Source organism: Pezoporus occidentalis, unplaced genomic scaffold (assembly GCF_034315485.1).
Source record: "Pezoporus occidentalis ecotype Australia unplaced genomic scaffold, CSIRO_AGI_Poc_V1 ctg118, whole genome shotgun sequence".
Lineage (NCBI taxonomy): Eukaryota > Metazoa > Chordata > Aves > Psittaciformes > Psittacidae > Pezoporus > Pezoporus occidentalis.
The window spans coordinates 4423087-4440671 of record NW_026912972.1 but is presented as its reverse complement, the minus strand read 5'-3'; the positions used below and the strand labels follow the sequence as shown (position 1 = coordinate 4440671).

The 17585-nt window shown below is 40.5% G+C and overlaps 1 protein-coding gene across 12 annotated transcripts in view; it reads left to right on the top strand.

Moving 5' to 3' along the window:
* Positions 1 to 17585, top strand: part of IKZF2 (IKAROS family zinc finger 2) — a 120994-nt gene that overhangs the window by 89799 nt on the left and 13610 nt on the right. For 9 of the 12 annotated variants that reach the window (XM_062603235.1, XM_062603249.1, XM_062603263.1 and 6 more), the window contains 3 exons: positions 593 to 676; positions 6734 to 6871; positions 14269 to 14412. In XM_062603235.1, the coding sequence (XP_062459219.1) occupies positions 593 to 676; positions 6734 to 6871; positions 14269 to 14412 (366 nt within the window). The remainder of the gene's footprint in view (positions 1 to 592; positions 677 to 6733; positions 6872 to 14268; positions 14413 to 17585) is intronic. The other 3 variants (XM_062603227.1, XM_062603290.1, XM_062603298.1) reach the window with 1 other exon arrangement.

The following is a 17585-nucleotide window of genomic DNA, read 5'->3' as shown; positions in this document are numbered from 1 at the left end:
AAAGTTTTCATAATGTGTTTAGAGATTTGATTCTTTCTGAAAATCAGACTGCTTTAAGATGCCACAGGTTGGGCACTCAAAAGTGGAAGTACTTGATACTGCGTGTTGCGTGTGTGTGTGTGTGTGTGTGTGTGTGTGCTCTAGCAGCCTGAAGCCTTATTTTGGATGTTTGCATGTTCTGACTTCTGCATGCAGATTGTCTTGGACAGTCTTGGGTTAGCTGTGGGACTTGCTGTTATTTCTGAACACCAGTATATACCCATTATTGTATGTGTGTGTAATCTCTCAGGCAAAAAAAAAAGCAACGAATCAAAGAGCCCCCATGAATTTCAATGAACACATTTACAGTCATTAAGCACAGCAGCAAGATACAACATCAGAGTGGGAGGCAGTTTCCTTTGCAAAGCTACATGCTGCTCGGAGCCAGCATGGGCTTAGGTCTCACTGTATTTTTTTTTTTTTGTGATTAATTCATTCAGGGGTGTAGTATTCATGTAAATATTTTTGTGTGTGAAGCTTTGAGCTGGGCAGCTCTAGAAAAGCCAAAATGTGCTGTTTAATTACAGTAGCGAACTGTGTTATGTCTCTGCAGCCTCAGCCCTCCTGCCAGAACCTCAGCGCTGCCTTGGTCCTTCGTGGCTCCAGCAATTGCTTTCTTGGCTCAGGGAAGCTGGAGGTGGGAAGGACTGTAGCAGTTACTATATCCACCTCTTTCTGACTGTTACACTCTCTTTTTTGTCCTGTATGGTGTCAAATGTCACTAAGCTCAGAGGCATTTTACGTTTCCTGGGCTGACCATCTCATGGCCTGAAAGGGCACTATGCCTACACATTGCCTCCTATGCCACCTATTTTTTTTTTTCCTGATTAATTTATTTCTGCTTGGTCCTCTACTGTGCACCATCCTTAATATCTCCTCCTGCTCTTTAATGTTCACTCCCATATCTAATAAAATCACAGTGTATTATTAAGTCCTTAATTTCTCAGTAGAGATACAGGTCGTATTTTTCTGTATCTACCTAGTCATGTGAGCCTCACCAAATGAGCCTCTGTGCATCTGGCAAAGTGCATGAATTCATTTACATGCTGTGAAGAAGGGAATTATTACCTTAATCATACGTATGAATAATTAAAGCACAGGAAATCAGAATAACTTGCCTGCAGTCACAAAATTTGTAGCGTAACTAAGAGGTGAAATGTACGCTCCCTAGTCCCAGCCCAGTGCCTTAATCATACTTCCTACCTCTGTATTAAAATTGATCTTACTCTGATAAGTCTCATGGAAGGGAAAGGGCTGCTTTGTAGTAGGCACCATGTAAGTGCAGAACAGCTCCGCTTGCCAGGGGCTTCCAGTTTTAGGGAAGAAACAAGAAATAATGAATTAATACTGGTTATGATCATGGTGGTGGATTCTACAGCCTCACTGATAGCTGTAGTTTCAGCCCAAAAGAATCATAGAATTCTAGAATGGATTTAGCTCATCCAGTTCCAACCCACTGCCATGGGCAGGGACACCTTCCACTAGAGCAGGGTGCTCCAAGCCTTGTTCAATCTGGCCTTGAACACTGCCACGGATGGGGCAGCCACAGCTTCTCTGGGCACCCTGTGCCAGCGCCTCAGCACCCTGACTGGGAAGAGCTTCCTTATATCTAATCTGAATCTTCCCATTACCCCTTGTCCTATCACTATGTCCCTGATGGAGAGTCCCCCCCTAGTATCCTTGTAAGCCCCCTTCAGGTAGTGGAACATTTTAACAACTTCAATGCTGCTTCAGAAAGCTTCAGTTGGAGAGTGCTGGGGTTTCCTCCAGCTCTGAGGTGCTGGGGGCTGAGTGGGAATTCAGATTTTACAGAAATAAGTCACGCTCGATGTGCTCCTATTGAAGGGACTTCCTCAGACTGAAAGTAGCTACATCAGATGGCCACTTAGTTAAGAAATCTTGGCTGGCTTCCTTTCTAAGGTCCTCATGGGGCAATAGTGCAAAAGTAATAGAAGTCTGGTGCAAACCTCAGTGCAAAGTCTCTGGTCCCTGGGCTGGGCTGCCCTACATCATACAGCTATAGTAATGCCCTTTCCTGTATGAGCTGTTAGTGGTTGAGCAGTTGCAGGAAGCTGGGACATGGGCAGATGGACAGGAAGGAGTCTGCTCGGCATTGCTGCCTAGGAAAACATGGTGCTTGAAATAGGGAAATGTGGGAATAGTTAATCCTGACTGCTAAAATCCATGCATGTTTTGTCATTGGTCTTAAGGAAGACAAGATTTTAGCTCAGCAAAATGTATCATTGCTCTTAACCTGTTCTATAAGCCTTTCTCATGTTATATGCTTATTGCAAGGTGTTACCTGGGATGCCTTGTTATTTCTCTTTTACTTACTTTATATTCTGCTGTGCACTCCCATCTCTTTTGAGAACAAAATGCTGTGCAAATGCCTTACGGGCTCTTTCTCTTTTGCTGACCTTTTTTTATGACTTTGAAGAAGTTTCCCTAGGACCAAGTCTGCTTTCTGTCTTGAATATTGACCTTAGAGTTACATCATCTCATTGTCAGTGCACGCAGGCTTCTCAGCTATCAGAGTTGCCCCACAGGACTCAAAGTATTCCTAACTCAGAAACGCCTTGCCTTTTATGTCCTCCTATTTTCCTTCCTCCCTCAACATAAGCATTTTAATTTCACAAGCAAACTCTGTTTCTCTGTGAATTTCAACAAGTGGTTTACCTGTTTCGTGGTAAAAATTGTACTTCAAATTTAAATGTCTTTTTCACTGTGACTGTCATAATATTTTCCATTTGAGGCTGAGACTCCACTGTGGGTTTTCTGTGCCACATTGTCATTTGTACAATTCTGAGTTTAAATGCGTGGAAATTCTGACATTTCAGTAAGAAATGTAAAGTGTTTTTTAATGTTCTTCAAGTTAGCTGTTTCATAGGTATGGCCGCTGGGTTTTGCCCCGTGCCATGGTCTTTCCCAGTTCAACAATAGATTGAAGATTTCTCAAGATTTTGGGCTTGTTTGCATTCACTGAATTGCGTCATTTCTGTGAGAATGAGTGGTGGTAATTTTTTATCTGATTGCTCACCCTGAAAAGGTGATAAAGGAATAATTACCCCAAGCCAGGGATTTCCAGACTGATTTTGCTTGGGTGCCACTGTCATTGGCATTGGTGGTTACATACGGTGCCAAATGTGGCGTTGTGTACCATGGTCTTCAGTGAGGATCTTGGAGAAGGTAGCTTCATACCGAGCAAGTTGAGGCAAACTTTGAGTGGCTTCACAGCGAAAATGGCTCTATGGTGGAAAGAACCCTCTTTAGTGGGGGTTTAGGGAGGGTTTTGTTAGGCAATAGCACTGTTGAGCTCTTTGCCTTCAAGTCAATGGCCTATAGACCAAGCCTGCTCATGCCCAGTAGTGTAAGTCACATTTTGGGGCGGGGGGGGCAAATTTGGGCTATTAACACTTACCTACTGTACAGTATTTGAAATCCCTTTTAGCAAACCACCATATGAAACCACATGACTGCCATGTGGAACAAAGAATGCTGTTGAGGATATCACTGGAGTTGAATTCTCTAATACGCTTCTGCAGCTTTCTATTGGGTAATATGAACTAGATGATCTTAGTGTCCTTTCCAAACCTAACCATTCTTTGATTCTGTAATATGAAACACAGAAAAATGTACACCACTCATAATGTTCATGTCCACAAATGCATATTTTGTCATTAGCTAATTTTAGAACCTGAGGGGAAATTTGCAGCTATTTCAGTGACATGACATCACAATGACAAGGTTTCTAAAATCCAGACTGTAAATGCTATCTCAGCCAGCTGCACCACTTGCCAAACAGGTTGTGAGAACTGCTGGTGACGCAAACTGCTGCCATCAGAACTGATTCCACTGTGGTCTGACCTGATCAATGGCACCGCAACACAGTTGCTTTGTGTAATTTTATAATAAAAATCATAGAATGGTTTGGGTTGGAAGGGAGCTTAAAAATTACCTAGTTCCAACATCCCTGTAAAATCAGTTTTACAGGTTTCGGCCCCTGACGTGGCTGCATCAGTAGAGCAGGAGGGACAGAATTTGGAAATGAACCCAAGGGACTTGTATTCAGTCCTACTCAACTGGAGCTCACAAACTTCGTTCCTCACAGGTGTGTCTGAGCAGCTTCCAGTTGTGTAATAGGCAACATGACTAACATTTGTCACATGCTGTTTATTCTCTTATCTCCTCCCAGAGGAAGCAGAGTGTGTGCTGGAGTATTTCTTTCCTTGGGGAGTTATGTTCTGCAAATCCCATATTGCCTGTAGAAATTGTGCCTTTATCATTAGCTTTTATCATCTCTATGAACCTTGAATTTTGATGGAATTTGGGTAGCTGACCATACTAGATATCATTGGAAAAGCTCAGCCTTGTTGTGTGTAAATAGTTCTTGATATTGTTGCAATGCAGGAAGCAACCATTTCAAGAGGTGTCATACAAACCTTTTTTTGGTTGTTGAATCAATTTTATGGTGTGTTTTTTTTTTTGTAGTGGGACCTTGTAACAGAATGTTCCTCTGTGCTAAATGATAATATATTTGATTAGTTATAGCTGCCTCTTGAATAGCTGAAAGGAATCATCCCTTTCCCTTGTGTCTTACAGTTTATCTAAGTTGCTTGATAACCTGGTGTAGCCAAACCAGGTGGACTAATTCAACCCTGCTTCAGCTTGGTTAGCTTAATATCTTTAATTGCATCAGATTTTTTTGATTATACAAGGAGTTAGCTTCTAATAAACGCATCAGGCTGGCAGACGTTGATGCCATCTAGATGCATGATGAAGCATTGTGATGGTGATGATAAAAGTCTATCCTAGGGAGCTGCTAGTGTGTTTTCCTAAAGGTGCTTCTAGAATGAAATGGCTAGTTTATGTTTAAGAGCTGAGGCTTGATCCAGATCATTCACATCAAGGGCAATTACTTTGGGAATGATAATGAGCTTCATGCTTGGCCTCCACTGAGATTTCCAGTGCCAGCGCCAGTTGCAGCAACAGTGTAAGGTAGTGAGCAAAATAAAATAAAGACCACAACAACTCTTTGGAGTAAGGCACTATTTTCCTGGGCATAAGCCTTATCTCTAAATTAAAAAGAAATAAAAAAGAAAAAAAATCAATCCACAGTTTGGGTGCTTAATAAAAGCAGCTGTCTTTTCCTGGTGGAAAGGTTGGTCGTGTCACTGAACTCTGCACAATCTCTTTGAGAAAAACAGAAACTTCTGCAAGCATGTTCAGTTCATCAAATCCTTTTTTCAGAGACAGAAAACATTTGAAGCTTTTTGACCAACTCTGACACTAGAGGCTCAGGCTTTCTCATCCTCCATCATATTGGTGATGTGGGGCACACACTGTGGTATGTGCTAGTCCTGCAGAGGCCCCAGAGAGTTTCTCTGGCACTGGGACTTAGGAGCCTCTGCCCAGCTTAGGAGCCCTCTGCCCAGCTTGTTGTTGGCTAGGGGTGTCCTCCCCACAGTTTCCTCTGTGTTTTCTCCATCCCAGTGGTGACAGTACATTTTGGCTGTAATTAGTAGAGCTTGGATTTCATTAAGTAAATGACCCTGAAAAGCTTTCAGTATTGGGGGAAGCCCAATAGAAACATGTATGTTATCCAGCAAAGGATGTTCTGAATTTCTTTGGCTGGAAACTAAAATTCTCACCTAAGATCTTCAGAACTCTGGAAGAAGTTTGACCTTCCCCATCCCTCAGCCAGCTCTGAAAATCACAGCCAATGGTGTTTTACTAGACTTACAGTGCTGACTTAATAGCTCTTTAGTTATTACAGAATAAATGTTCATGTTCTACAAGTTTAAATTATATTAAAAGCCTTTATTAGCACAGCTTGGCAAAATACACTTCTGGCTAGCTTTCTGGCCTTGGGTTAGGCCATTCTTGTGGTTTCTTAATGACATGCTATGAAGAGGATATACTTTATGAGAATCTGGTGCCAGGTTTTGCATGTATTAAGAGGCATTTAACATTTGTTCATAATGCTGCTGAGTGAAACAAAAAAAAATGAAATTCAAGTTACAAATCATTCACGTGGCTTGATTTTTTGTTGTGCATAGCCTTTTATATTTTATTTATATATATATTATCTATATTTTTATATTATCCAGTCTCTGTGAATTACCGGTGGAAGCTCAGTTCTGGCATGTGACAGTTCTGTTACCAAAGTTACTTTCTATTATCTTTTAATTTCCAATCTTCCCTTAGTAATTTTGGCAACATTTTCTTAATGAAAGAACTCCTCTGGGCTATGCAATGGGTTTCCTCACAGTTGGGAGCAGAATTAGGCCACTGGGGCAGCTCCTTTTAGTGAATGCAACTGTTGGTACGATGGGCAAAGTGTCTCAGAAGTTTCTTTCCCACAAGATTTGGTGACACACTGGCAGTGCTGAGGTGTGATTCAGCTGTTTGGTTTGTTTTACCCTCTTGTCGTTTGTTTGCTTTGCAACCAGCAAGTCCACCTTTTTCCTTCCACTGATATTGCATGTTAGTGTGAAAAAGGGATGGGACAAAGTACCCATCAGGTGGGAAGGAGGTGTGTGCGGCAGGAAAATGGGGCTGGGAAAAAGGTCTGGGACTTGAGTAACCTTTCTTAGGTGTCTTTCCATCACAAGAGTTATTTATTGCAGAGGCACGATTGTTGATAGTAAAAATGGGTCGTAGTGGATTTGACCTGATGCTCTCATTCTTTCCACAGTGGGGAAGCCTCACAAGTGCAACTACTGCGGCCGGAGCTACAAGCAGCGCAGCTCACTGGAGGAGCACAAGGAACGCTGCCACAACTATCTGCAGAATGTCAGTATGGAGGCTGCTGGGCAGGTCATGAGTCACCATGGTGGGTGGAAACCGCCTGTTGAGGTCTCTTGGACATGGAACACCCCTTGAGGGTTTTTTTTCCATCTGTTTTTCTTCCTTCCTTTCAGCTTTGCATCATTTCCATTTTAGAGATACATTATGCCCAAATAGGCAGGAGGAGAAAAGATGGGCTAAAGTCCTCACTCTGTCCAGTTTATAGCAATGGTTTTGCTGTTCAGTCAGTATTTCATTTTTTACTGTGTGTAAATAGGCAAACATGAAAATAAAACAGTCATCTGTATAAAGTTACCCTAAAAATTAACTCATAGGAGGTAAGGACGGTGGAGCTATTCAGAAGTCACTCTTTCTACTCCCTCTAATATTATATCACCAAGAAAGCGAGGGGTAGGTACAAAAATTTTCAGAGTAGAATGGAATTCATGAAAGTAATTATAACCCCTAAAAATGTTTATATGCATTTACATGTGTTAGTATTAATATGTTAACTAACACTGCATGTGTTAATATACATAAAGACTGAAGATTGCCAAAAAAGATTGTTGCAAGCAAGAAATGTCAAACTCCATGAATTTGTTTTCAAAATTTTCTGTAGCTATCAGTGTGGGTAATGAGCATAATGTCTCAGACTGCAGGGTTGTAGCGCTAAATGCTAAATGATTGCTATCCATAAATTGTTACAGTTTCATTCAAAATTAATGGCTTGGAAACCGTTCTAAAACTGAACATCTTTTAACTTTTAAAAGTTGTCTTTAGATGTTTGGTACCTAATCAGAAAATATAAAAAATACATGTTTTCCATTTTGATAAAAATTTACCATATACCTAAGAATTCCAAAAGCTAGATTGTAGGTAAATCAAAAGGCAAAATAATGTTTCCTTTTTTTTTCCTCCCCATTTTGCTTTTTGTTATCGAGTGGAGTCATGTGTCTTCATTTGGAAATTAATTATGTAAAAGTTCTGAAAGGTCGTTTTTAAAAACCTAAAAGTACAAGCTGAAACAAAGTCTGTTCAGCATAAATAATATGGAATGTTTTCTGATGAAAAAGATCACAAAAAGAAAAATTAGAGTATTTTTCCATGAAGAATTTAATCCTATAAAGGCATTCTAAATATATCTAATACATACTGCCTAAAGGTTCATACAGCTGTATTAGGTAATTACAATCTTTGTAGAAATCCTGGAGACTAAAGTCAACATTTAAAATGTAATGGATGACTTTAAAGACATTGAAATTAGTGGTCATATGCTTTAGGCCTGACTTTACGCTTGTAAAAGTCAGTGGAAAGACTGGTTTCAGGGCTTTGCTATTTGCAGGTACCTATCGTGTGCTTGGTCTGTTCGATGGAGTGGTTAGTTGATAGTAGGTGTTTAACCACCAACTCCATTCCCCACAGAATACACGCTCTTTCTGAGGGTGTGCTTGTCTTTTATTAGCCAGTGATTTCAGTCTGCCTTTCTTTAGAGGAATAACAGAAAGCTAATGCAGTTATGACAGCCAGATTGCTTTAGAGACCATGTTGTGGAGCATCTTCCCAAATTCCACTCAACTTCTTGGTTTTTTTCAGTTATATATTAAAATCAGGTTTCCTTTTGTTGATAGTGTACTTCTGAGGAAATCTAAAGCTTTTTCTAAGCTGCTTAATGCTATGACAAGAAGGGTAAGTCCTTAGCCTTGTCTACCCAGAGAAGCTGGAATGGTTGATCTTGCATTGATTTTTCTACCAGCTGAAGTTAAACCAGTGCAAACCCCATGTGGACGGTTCTTTTATTTACAGCCTGACTGCTGAGGCTTAAAATAGAAACGTTCACACAACCACTTCACTTTTCTCAACAAAATTAGCTTAAAACAGCACTTTGAATTCAACTAGTGCCTCTTTCTCCTCCAGGCAAACATGTCTAAATCTCCCCTGGTGAATGTTTAAGGGGATATTTGATCCACTGTCTTTGTTTAGCTGTTTAGTGAGGGCACAGCAAGGACAGGCAGCAATAAGGAGCTCCAAAGTCAGTTGGGACCAGGAATAAATCTCTCCTCACATCCCAGCATCACTCCCACCTGTGAAGCTCAGCATGGGAGAGAGGATCGTGAGCACCAACCTGTAGATGTCTGCAGCAAAGTCCTTTCTCCTGGCTCTATAAAGTCAGCAGGGAGGAGAATACAAATGATTACTCAACTTAAGGTTAGGTCTTAATCTAATGCTGAAAAAATGTACTGATTTTCCTCTCTCCCATCTCACATATGGAGAAGCTATTGCGGAGGATGAGTAAGTGTATGCTTGGAGATTTTGAACATTGGTTGATCTTGTATCACATTGGGATTTTTTTCTGACTCTTTTTCCAAATACACTTAAGAATTTTCTTCTTGCTGAGTGTTTTGAAGCCTCTGAATGCATTTTGGTGTGCCTCCTGGTCACAACTTCATCATTATGCACAGAATAGGTAGAGGTGGGGATTTTTCAGCTGTGTGGGCATTGTGCTTTAAGTATGCAGGCAGCTGTGCTGAGTCTCAACCAATATAGCCAACATTTAACATCAGTCTAGCTTATTTGTGCGGAGATGAATTGTTCCAGAAAACTGGAATAATTTTCTAGACAGTTTGAGTGCTCAAGTTGTTGGGTTTATAGGCATGCTACAAACATCTCCTTGGGTGCTTTCGCTGTGGCCTGATGAGGTCTTTTTTTGCAGATGGCTAAATCACCTAACTAAAGCCACAGGGGGAAGCAATAAGTGGGGAAGGAGGGCTAGTTTCAGTGTGTGTGGGTAGGAATGTGGAAGTCTCGGGGTCTCTCTCCATCCTCTTGCAAGGTGCCTGTTGCTTGCTGAACTGCCCCTCCTTGTGGCTATGTCCTGTTCCCTGCTCAGCACGATGGCCTACTGCAAGATAGCTCCCACTTTCCTGGTAATTTTTGACTTGGCAGTGCTGTCCCCGGAGGTAGAAATTAGTCTGTGGTCTCATAGCTAGCGATGTGTTGGGGGTGACTAAAGTGGCAGTCTCTGAATGCCAAAAACGTGACCTTTGTGGGAACAAACAGAGAAATGTTGAAGGCTAGCTATGGTTTACACCCAGTTACATGTTCTTCTCCATCTTCACAGAGCAAAAAGCCAAGGGAAATTCTTAAAGTGGAGTGGAGAAGCATACTCTTTTTAGGAGAAGGAGAAAGAAGCCTAGCCCTAGGCTATGTGAGGCTCAAAGGGCAGCTCTACATAAAACACACAATGGCCTTGCGTCCTTCCCTCTTAAATAGTTGCTTAAAACATCATTAAAATGCTGGTCCCACAGGAGGATTCACACCAGGGTCCCTGGGAATATTTCCTGTCATTTCTCTGTGCACACACGGTTTTTTTGATAGCAATATTGTGAGCTTAGGAAAGGAAATTGAAGTTGATGGAGTAATACTAATTTATACCAGCTGAGATTTAGCCCAGTGTCTGTTGTCTGCACACAAAAGTATTTATCAGCACAACACACACTGGGTATGTTGCTTGCTTCTTTTTTCCCTATTCTTTCCTCACTGAAACAGCATAAAACTTTTTTAATAGTATGTGTGGTTTCTTACAAATTAAGAACCAAAACCTAAGCGAGAGCCACCTCAAGCACTATGATTGAAAGACCAGTGTCTTCAGGAAAATAAAGACTTTGTTCTGAAGGCCATCCAGTGAATTGAGAGTTTGGGCTTAGAAGCAGCATAACTGCAATAGAAAAGATGGTGAACATCTGCATGGGCAGTCTAGGAGTGCACCCTGATAGCTGATCAAGAACATCCTTGAACAGAAACGAACTTGAGTGTGGGCTTTTCATGGACTAGATGCTTGGCTTTTAGAATAAAAAAGCCTTCCTGGGCTGAGACTGTAAGTTCAAGGCATAAAATAAGTTGCTGTATCAAAGCTAGTTATAATGTGTCAGCTGTTCTTCAGTAGCTCCCACTACCAAAGTAATGAAATATGATGAAATACGACACAAAAGGAATTGCATTTACTACACCTGAGCTTCTACCACAGAGCAGCTGATTTGTGATAACTGTTGTCTGTGTGTGATCTGTTTGGTTTTCTCTTTTTTCATTCATTCTGTTTTTCCTCAGAAAAAGAAATTAAAAAAAAAAAGGTGCAGGCTGGGCTATTTGTCCTTCATTTGTATGTTTTTAAATTGAAAAGAAAGTGAATGTGTCTAGAATTGACGATGTGAGCTTTAGCTTAACTCTTTGGGTTTCTAAAATGCGACATCTCGCCTGTTTGGTCCAGTTTTTGCATGCAATTTAAATGGTTTCAGAAACTCGACTATTTCTGGTTTTCCCTTCTCCCAGGAAATCTATATCAGAAAACACATTCTAGTAACTTACTCCCATCACAACAGAAGTATTGGTGTGATTCTGTTGAAATAGAGCCATGTTCAGGATTATAGAGTTGAGTTCTGAGGTGGGAAAAAGATCTTTCATCATGAAAGAAAAGAAAATGCTTTTATTGGTGATGATTTTACTTTTAAAAGGAGTCCAAGCAGAATTTCTGCCTGACTTAGAGAAGAGCAGATGTCTTTTTTAGCACTATTCATTTTTCATGGAAGAAAGGTTTCAAATTCTGTATATGCAATTTTACACACATATGCCAAACAGTAGAATTATTTAATTATTACTTAATTGCTATAAGACATACAAATGTCACTACATTTGGGGCTTAATCAGACAACTGTGAAAGTAGTCAGGAGGTTTTCAATTGACTTTGTTGGCAAGTGCAGCTCTATAAAGCCAATGTGCCTTTAGCAGGTCTTCCTAGGAGGGATTTAAAGCCCTCTGCACTTTCCTAGGTCCCCACAACCAGCCTCATAAGTCCTGTACACCAAGGGCTGGAAATCCTTGAAGTGCGCTCACCTGCAGACTTGGCCCATCACAGTGAGGGTGGGTATTGCCACTGAGCAGGGATCCAGGGTTTCACACATAGTGTGCATGCGTTTGCACACATACACTGGGTTTTGGTAAACCAAAGGACAGTCAGATGCCAGTTCCCAGTGAAAATCAACAGACATAATCTTTCCTTTCTTCCCAAATCTCCTTGGTAAATACTTGTGTAGAACTAGTGCAGATAGCTCCTGCCCAAGCATGGTATTTAAATAACCTTAAAAATTTAGCCTTAGATATTAGAGTATTCCAGACCTCCCGGTCTGCGCTGGGCATTTATTAGGTCACTTGAACACCGCATCCCATTTTGTTGCAACATTAGATTCATTTCATATTTATGCTTTTTCTTCCTTTCTTTCACTGAAGCCAGCAGGACTGTCTTGTAAATGAGATACCATTGTGTTTTTCTCAGGGGGAGCATCCTGTACAAGTAAAAAAGCAGCAGAGTAAATCATTTTATAGCATATGGTAGATTCTAAGTCTCAAAGAACTCAGCTTTCCATAGCAGCAGAGGCACAAATGGAATAAAATGAAAAAATTGCCATGTTTTCTTATTATGAATGTCTGAATTGAGAAGTTCACCTGAGCAGATACTCTCTTTTGTAATTGCCTGGTATTTGCTCTTCCTTACTAGAAAGAAGGCAAAGACAAGACTTTTATCACCCCATTTTTCATTTATTATGTGCTAGCAAACAGCTGCCTGTTTAAGAACAGGGGAGTGATTATTCCATATTAGGATCCTTAAGGTAGTAAATTTACATGGGAGGAAAGTAGGCTGGTGTAGTTCATTTATGGCACAGTCTGAGGGAGAAGGTGCCTGTGGCACACAAGGCTGCTAAGGTGAGAGACCAGAAGGCATGGGTTTCAGTCTTCCTCTGCTACCTCTGCAATACTACCTGAGACTTCACAGGCAGATTTATCTCATGCAGAGAATGCAGTGGGTTGCTCACAGTTTACAGATTGTAGGAACTCTGTGCAAGGTCATCCCAGTTTCTCATGAAATAATTTTTGGATCTCAACCTTCCCATTAGCACATGGGCCAGTGTCTGATTCCCCTCAAGTTTCTCTTGTTACCTTCTGAAGGTGTATGAGGGACAATTAGGCCATATATCAAATTCATGGCAGCAGAGCAGAGGTACATGTTGAATCACACTTGACATATATTGTAAATGATTCAAACTCTCAGGGCCTGATCTGCAGCATAGTACCACTGCCTCTTTTTGGTGTTTAGATGGTGTTGGCTGTTCAGCAAATGTGGAGTACTTGGTAGGTATTTAGTGAGTAGCTGTGTATGTCAGCAATTGACATAAAACCCTGTGCGGGTTGGTCACTCCCCTGGTGAGAAGTCTGTGTTATTCTTATACTTCTTTTGCTCGAGCACCTTGTTCCCTAACCCAACAAGCAACAGAGAGTGAAATGAGTAAAGACAGAATGGGTCACTGATTTCTTTTTATTGCCTTGAAGACAATGTGTGAGCATTCACCTAACATAGGTTGCACAGGAATGCTCCCTGCTGATCCCCAAAAGTGTAAAGACAGACACAGAAGTCTTGTGTTCACAGGCTGTTAGGTCTTGTTTGAAGGGATAAAATATTAGAATCATAGAATGGTTTGGATTGGAAAGGACCTTAAGATCATCTAGTTCTGACTCCCCTGCTGTAAGCAGGAATACCTTCCACTACACCAGGTTGCTTAAAGCCTCATGCAGCTTGGCCTTGAACATTGCTAGGGATGGAGTACTCACAATTTCTTTGGGCAGCCTGCTTCAGTGCCTCACCACTCTCATAGTGTAAAGAATTTCTTCCTTATATCTAACCCGAACGTCCCCTGTTTAAGTTTTAATCCATTACCCCTTGTCCTATCACTACAGTCATATATTAATCGAAAAATTGATAGTTTCTGCAAGTGATTCTGAAGGGAATTTCCATACAATGTTAGTCCTGTAATTCCTGTCCAGTGTTTGTTGATTTTACAATCTCATGTACAGAATGGGGAAACACATTTTAATGAACAGATCCTTCATTTGGGAAGCTGTCGTCTTGGGGAATGCACAGCCAGGCCCAGGAAACACAAGTCATCAATGCCTTGTAGCTGTTTTAGTCATTGAGATTAGTGCATAAAGAAAATAAGAATGGTAAGCATGAAGTTAAAGGACTACACAAAGAATAACTAAAAAGTTACATTGGCAACAGGCAACGATATTGAACAGAGAGTAACAGAAAATGTCATCTACAGAGTGAGTTTTCAGAAGTGTACCTTCCTCACTGGGTGTCTTAAGTATTCAGAACAAATCAAGTCCTTTAGTAAATGTTTAAACTTGGGCTTCTGCTAAGTAAGATGGTCCCAAAGAAAGGCATTTTGTAAATGTAGCTCTTTTTAAATGTGATTGCTATCTTGATGCCCAGTGTGTCCTTGCACCTTGTTTTACTTTGTGTTGCACTTGTTGGGCAATCAGCAGGGCTCAAATGATTTGTGTTGTCTGTGAAGTGTAGACCAGACTTGTCTGATACGATTTTTTGGTTTTATGTAGTACCTCCTATGGAAGATTGTAAGGAACAAGAGCCTGTGATGGACAACAATATTTCTCTGGTGCCTTTTGAGAGACCTGCTGTTATAGAGAAGCTGACAAGCAACATGGGAAAGCGTAAAAGCTCCACCCCACAGAAGTTTGTGGGTAAGCTTGAAATACGCCTTTTATTATTTTTAGTATGTAGGTATAGGTTACTACTTGTTTGCAATAGCCAAAAGAACGAGGAGAAAAGTAGCGCTCTCAGAACTTGGCTGTGATGGGGAAGGACAACAATGGAGATGCTTAAATAGCTGCAAGAAATCCTAAAAATTATTGAATTAATTTTACCAACCCAGAGAATTCAAAAGTGAGGTCCCCAGAATAATGAAAATGGTTTAGAAAATCTTGAGCTTTTTACTGTGCCTTAAGGCTGTTTATTTTTTTTTTAAACTTTTCTCTGGTCCTTCTTGAGGTTTATCCTTATCTTGTCCTTGCCCCAGCCAATAAAAACTAAGATTCTCATATAATTATCTGTCTCCATATATGTATGTGTGTGTGTGCATGTTTCTGTATTAAAAAAAACAGACAAGTATCCCAAGACTTGTAAATTGTATCACATTCTTGAGAGTTGGTAACAACTGGTCTGATAATACCAGCATGAGGAAGTAGAAATCACATAACTTCCTTTGCTTGCTCTAAGTGCAATGTTCTGCACACAATAAACTTATTAAGACATGAATATAGACCACTGGATGACTTTTTGTTACCAAATTTAGACTCCTAGGCCAAAAATTCAAGTTTTGCTTTGTGTCTTGACATCTCGGAATTGTTCAGCTTCTAACAGGAGACAGTATGGGGAATTTACTTGGCTTGAGTGGTAACTTAAAGCTTCTTTTTACTGCTACTGAGGCAGTGCTAAACTTCTTAGGAGAGGAGCTGGGACAGAGAATTATTTGGGGTAAGTGTATGCTGCTAGACTCCAAAGTCATGTAATAGGCATTTTCCACACTCACTCCCTGGAAGGACAGTTGTACAAAATTTAAGGCTGTCATATAGTCATTTTACCTACACTGAGGCCACTTACGGAGAGAGGATAAGAGCACTGTAAGCAATTAACACAGCCATTTAGAAAAGTTGTTGCCCCTCAGCTAAATGCAGATTCAGATGGATTTGTTAAATCACCACTGAAGGTGGTTTTCAGCTAACCTACATGGTTTTGAATAGTAGGGGGCTAGCAGCATGTAGCAGCTCACCTGGGGGGACACTGACACACTGACCTGGCTGCTCTCAGTCATCTGACCATTCCCAAATATTAGTGCTAAGCCAAGGTTAGGTCAGGAACAATCCAACCCCCACAAGGAAAGCTGGTGGACATCAATGTTTCCTATATTGTAATTAGTCCTTCTCATATAAAAGTTTAATCAGTAGACTGTTGTCTTTAAAAGTGGTCTGAAATGAATTACTGTTTAGCTGATGAGAACTGGAGGATTTATATATTCATTTAATTTACAACTGTGACAACAGTGTTGAAGAGGGGGGAAATGGGAGCAGAATTCTACTGACAAACCAAATACAGCTTTATAAGACTATAAACATGGCCCCATCATAGCAAGTTTCCCTAATGTTGTCTCAGCAAGTACTGTATGTTCTTGCAGGTTGTGATCAACAGTGGTATTAGTTAACCAGGCTGACATTTAAACTGTCAGACCTCAGAAATATTACAGCCTCAAAATGAAGAAGGGCAATACACATCTTTCACTCGTTCTCACCCCCCAAGTTGTCCGCATGTGAACAGAATTGTTTGCAATACCTCTCAAGGTTATCTTTGCAGGGGTGAGAGACTTAATCTGGGAGGGCTGGAGACCTTGCTTTCTTCCCTTAAATCCTGGTGTACCCAGGCCTACTCCCATAAACAGTATAGTTTGCTCATTATAAACCTACCTCAACTGACTGGAAATCCTTGCTTGAGATATGCTGTAGCAGATTATTATTCTCTTCAGTAGAGTATACTACTTTGGTGTTAGATAAACTTGTTTCTTCTATAGGTGTAACAAATCATTCTGGTATTCCATTTTCTGGGGCTTCCAATTCAGGGTTTCATGTGACATGCAGCTTTTTATCCAGATCCAGCTGCAGGGAAAAAGTGTCCTCTTTAATATTTACTGTATCTTATTTTTCTGCCTTTTCTGATCTTTCATGGCATCACAGTGTTTGAAATTAATAACAGCTGTCTCCACTTTGTTCCTTTATTTTATTTTTTCACCATGATCTCACTTTTCTTCCCGTTTTCTCCCTAATGAAATATTGTTCGACTCTATCAGGAAGAACTTGTAATGGTTCTCTTGCTTGCAGGAAATTTTTCTATGCCTACTGCAAGTGTGGCACATGTGCAAAACAACTTAATGGTGTTTATGAGAAGGTCATATAAGCATAAGCTAAAATCTTTGCATGCTACATCTACTTTACTGCTCTTTCTGATCAGCAGTCTCCAAGGGACATCGGGTTTGGACCACAGTCTCTACTGTGGCTGAAATTTTGGAAGGGAAGGAGAGGAAGCAGCGTACAGCAAATAGAGTTAATTTCTGAATGAGAGATTTGGTTATATATCCACTGTTGAGATACAGGTCTTCCCAAACCTGTTGAAAACAGTGGAGGCAGAAAGTATAACTTCTTTCAAAGAAGGGAGAAGCACACAATAGTGAAATTGAAAGTAACCATCTTCAAGCTGATCACATGTAGCAGATTCACATATTTTCGGTTTGAACATGGTGCTTACTCTCACGGAGCTTTACTGAGCTGTCAAGAACTAGCAGGGTACAGAACAAGACATTCATGTGGCTAAGACCACGGTTGTTATAGTAAGAATCAAAAATACACAGGTATTTCAGAACAGATGAAGACCAACCAGCTTCAAAATTAGAATCAACTTCTAGTTATGGGGATCAGAAGGAAGTTTACCTAGTGGTAAATTCTGTAACTGCTTTTTCCAAGACTTCCTGCATCTTTCTCCCAGGTGTCTGGCATTGCAGTTGCTGTAGATACTCAACAAGATGGTCTACAGGTATCACAAAGCATTTGTGTCTGTGTGCTTTGATCTAGTTTCACGTACCTGCTTTGAGGTTTTTTGACTGTCATACAACAAGATGACCACAGTGGAGAATGTTTCTTCTTCTACTTCACTATTGTAGGGCCAAGTGTAAATAGAATTTGAGCATAATCTTGCACAAAAATTAAAATATGAGTCTGATTAGTTTTAAGTGCAGATTTGGCCAAAGAGGAATTAAAATTGAAAACCATGTTGGACTGGTGTGTTAATTCTTCTGAGCTCTTTTGTTTCA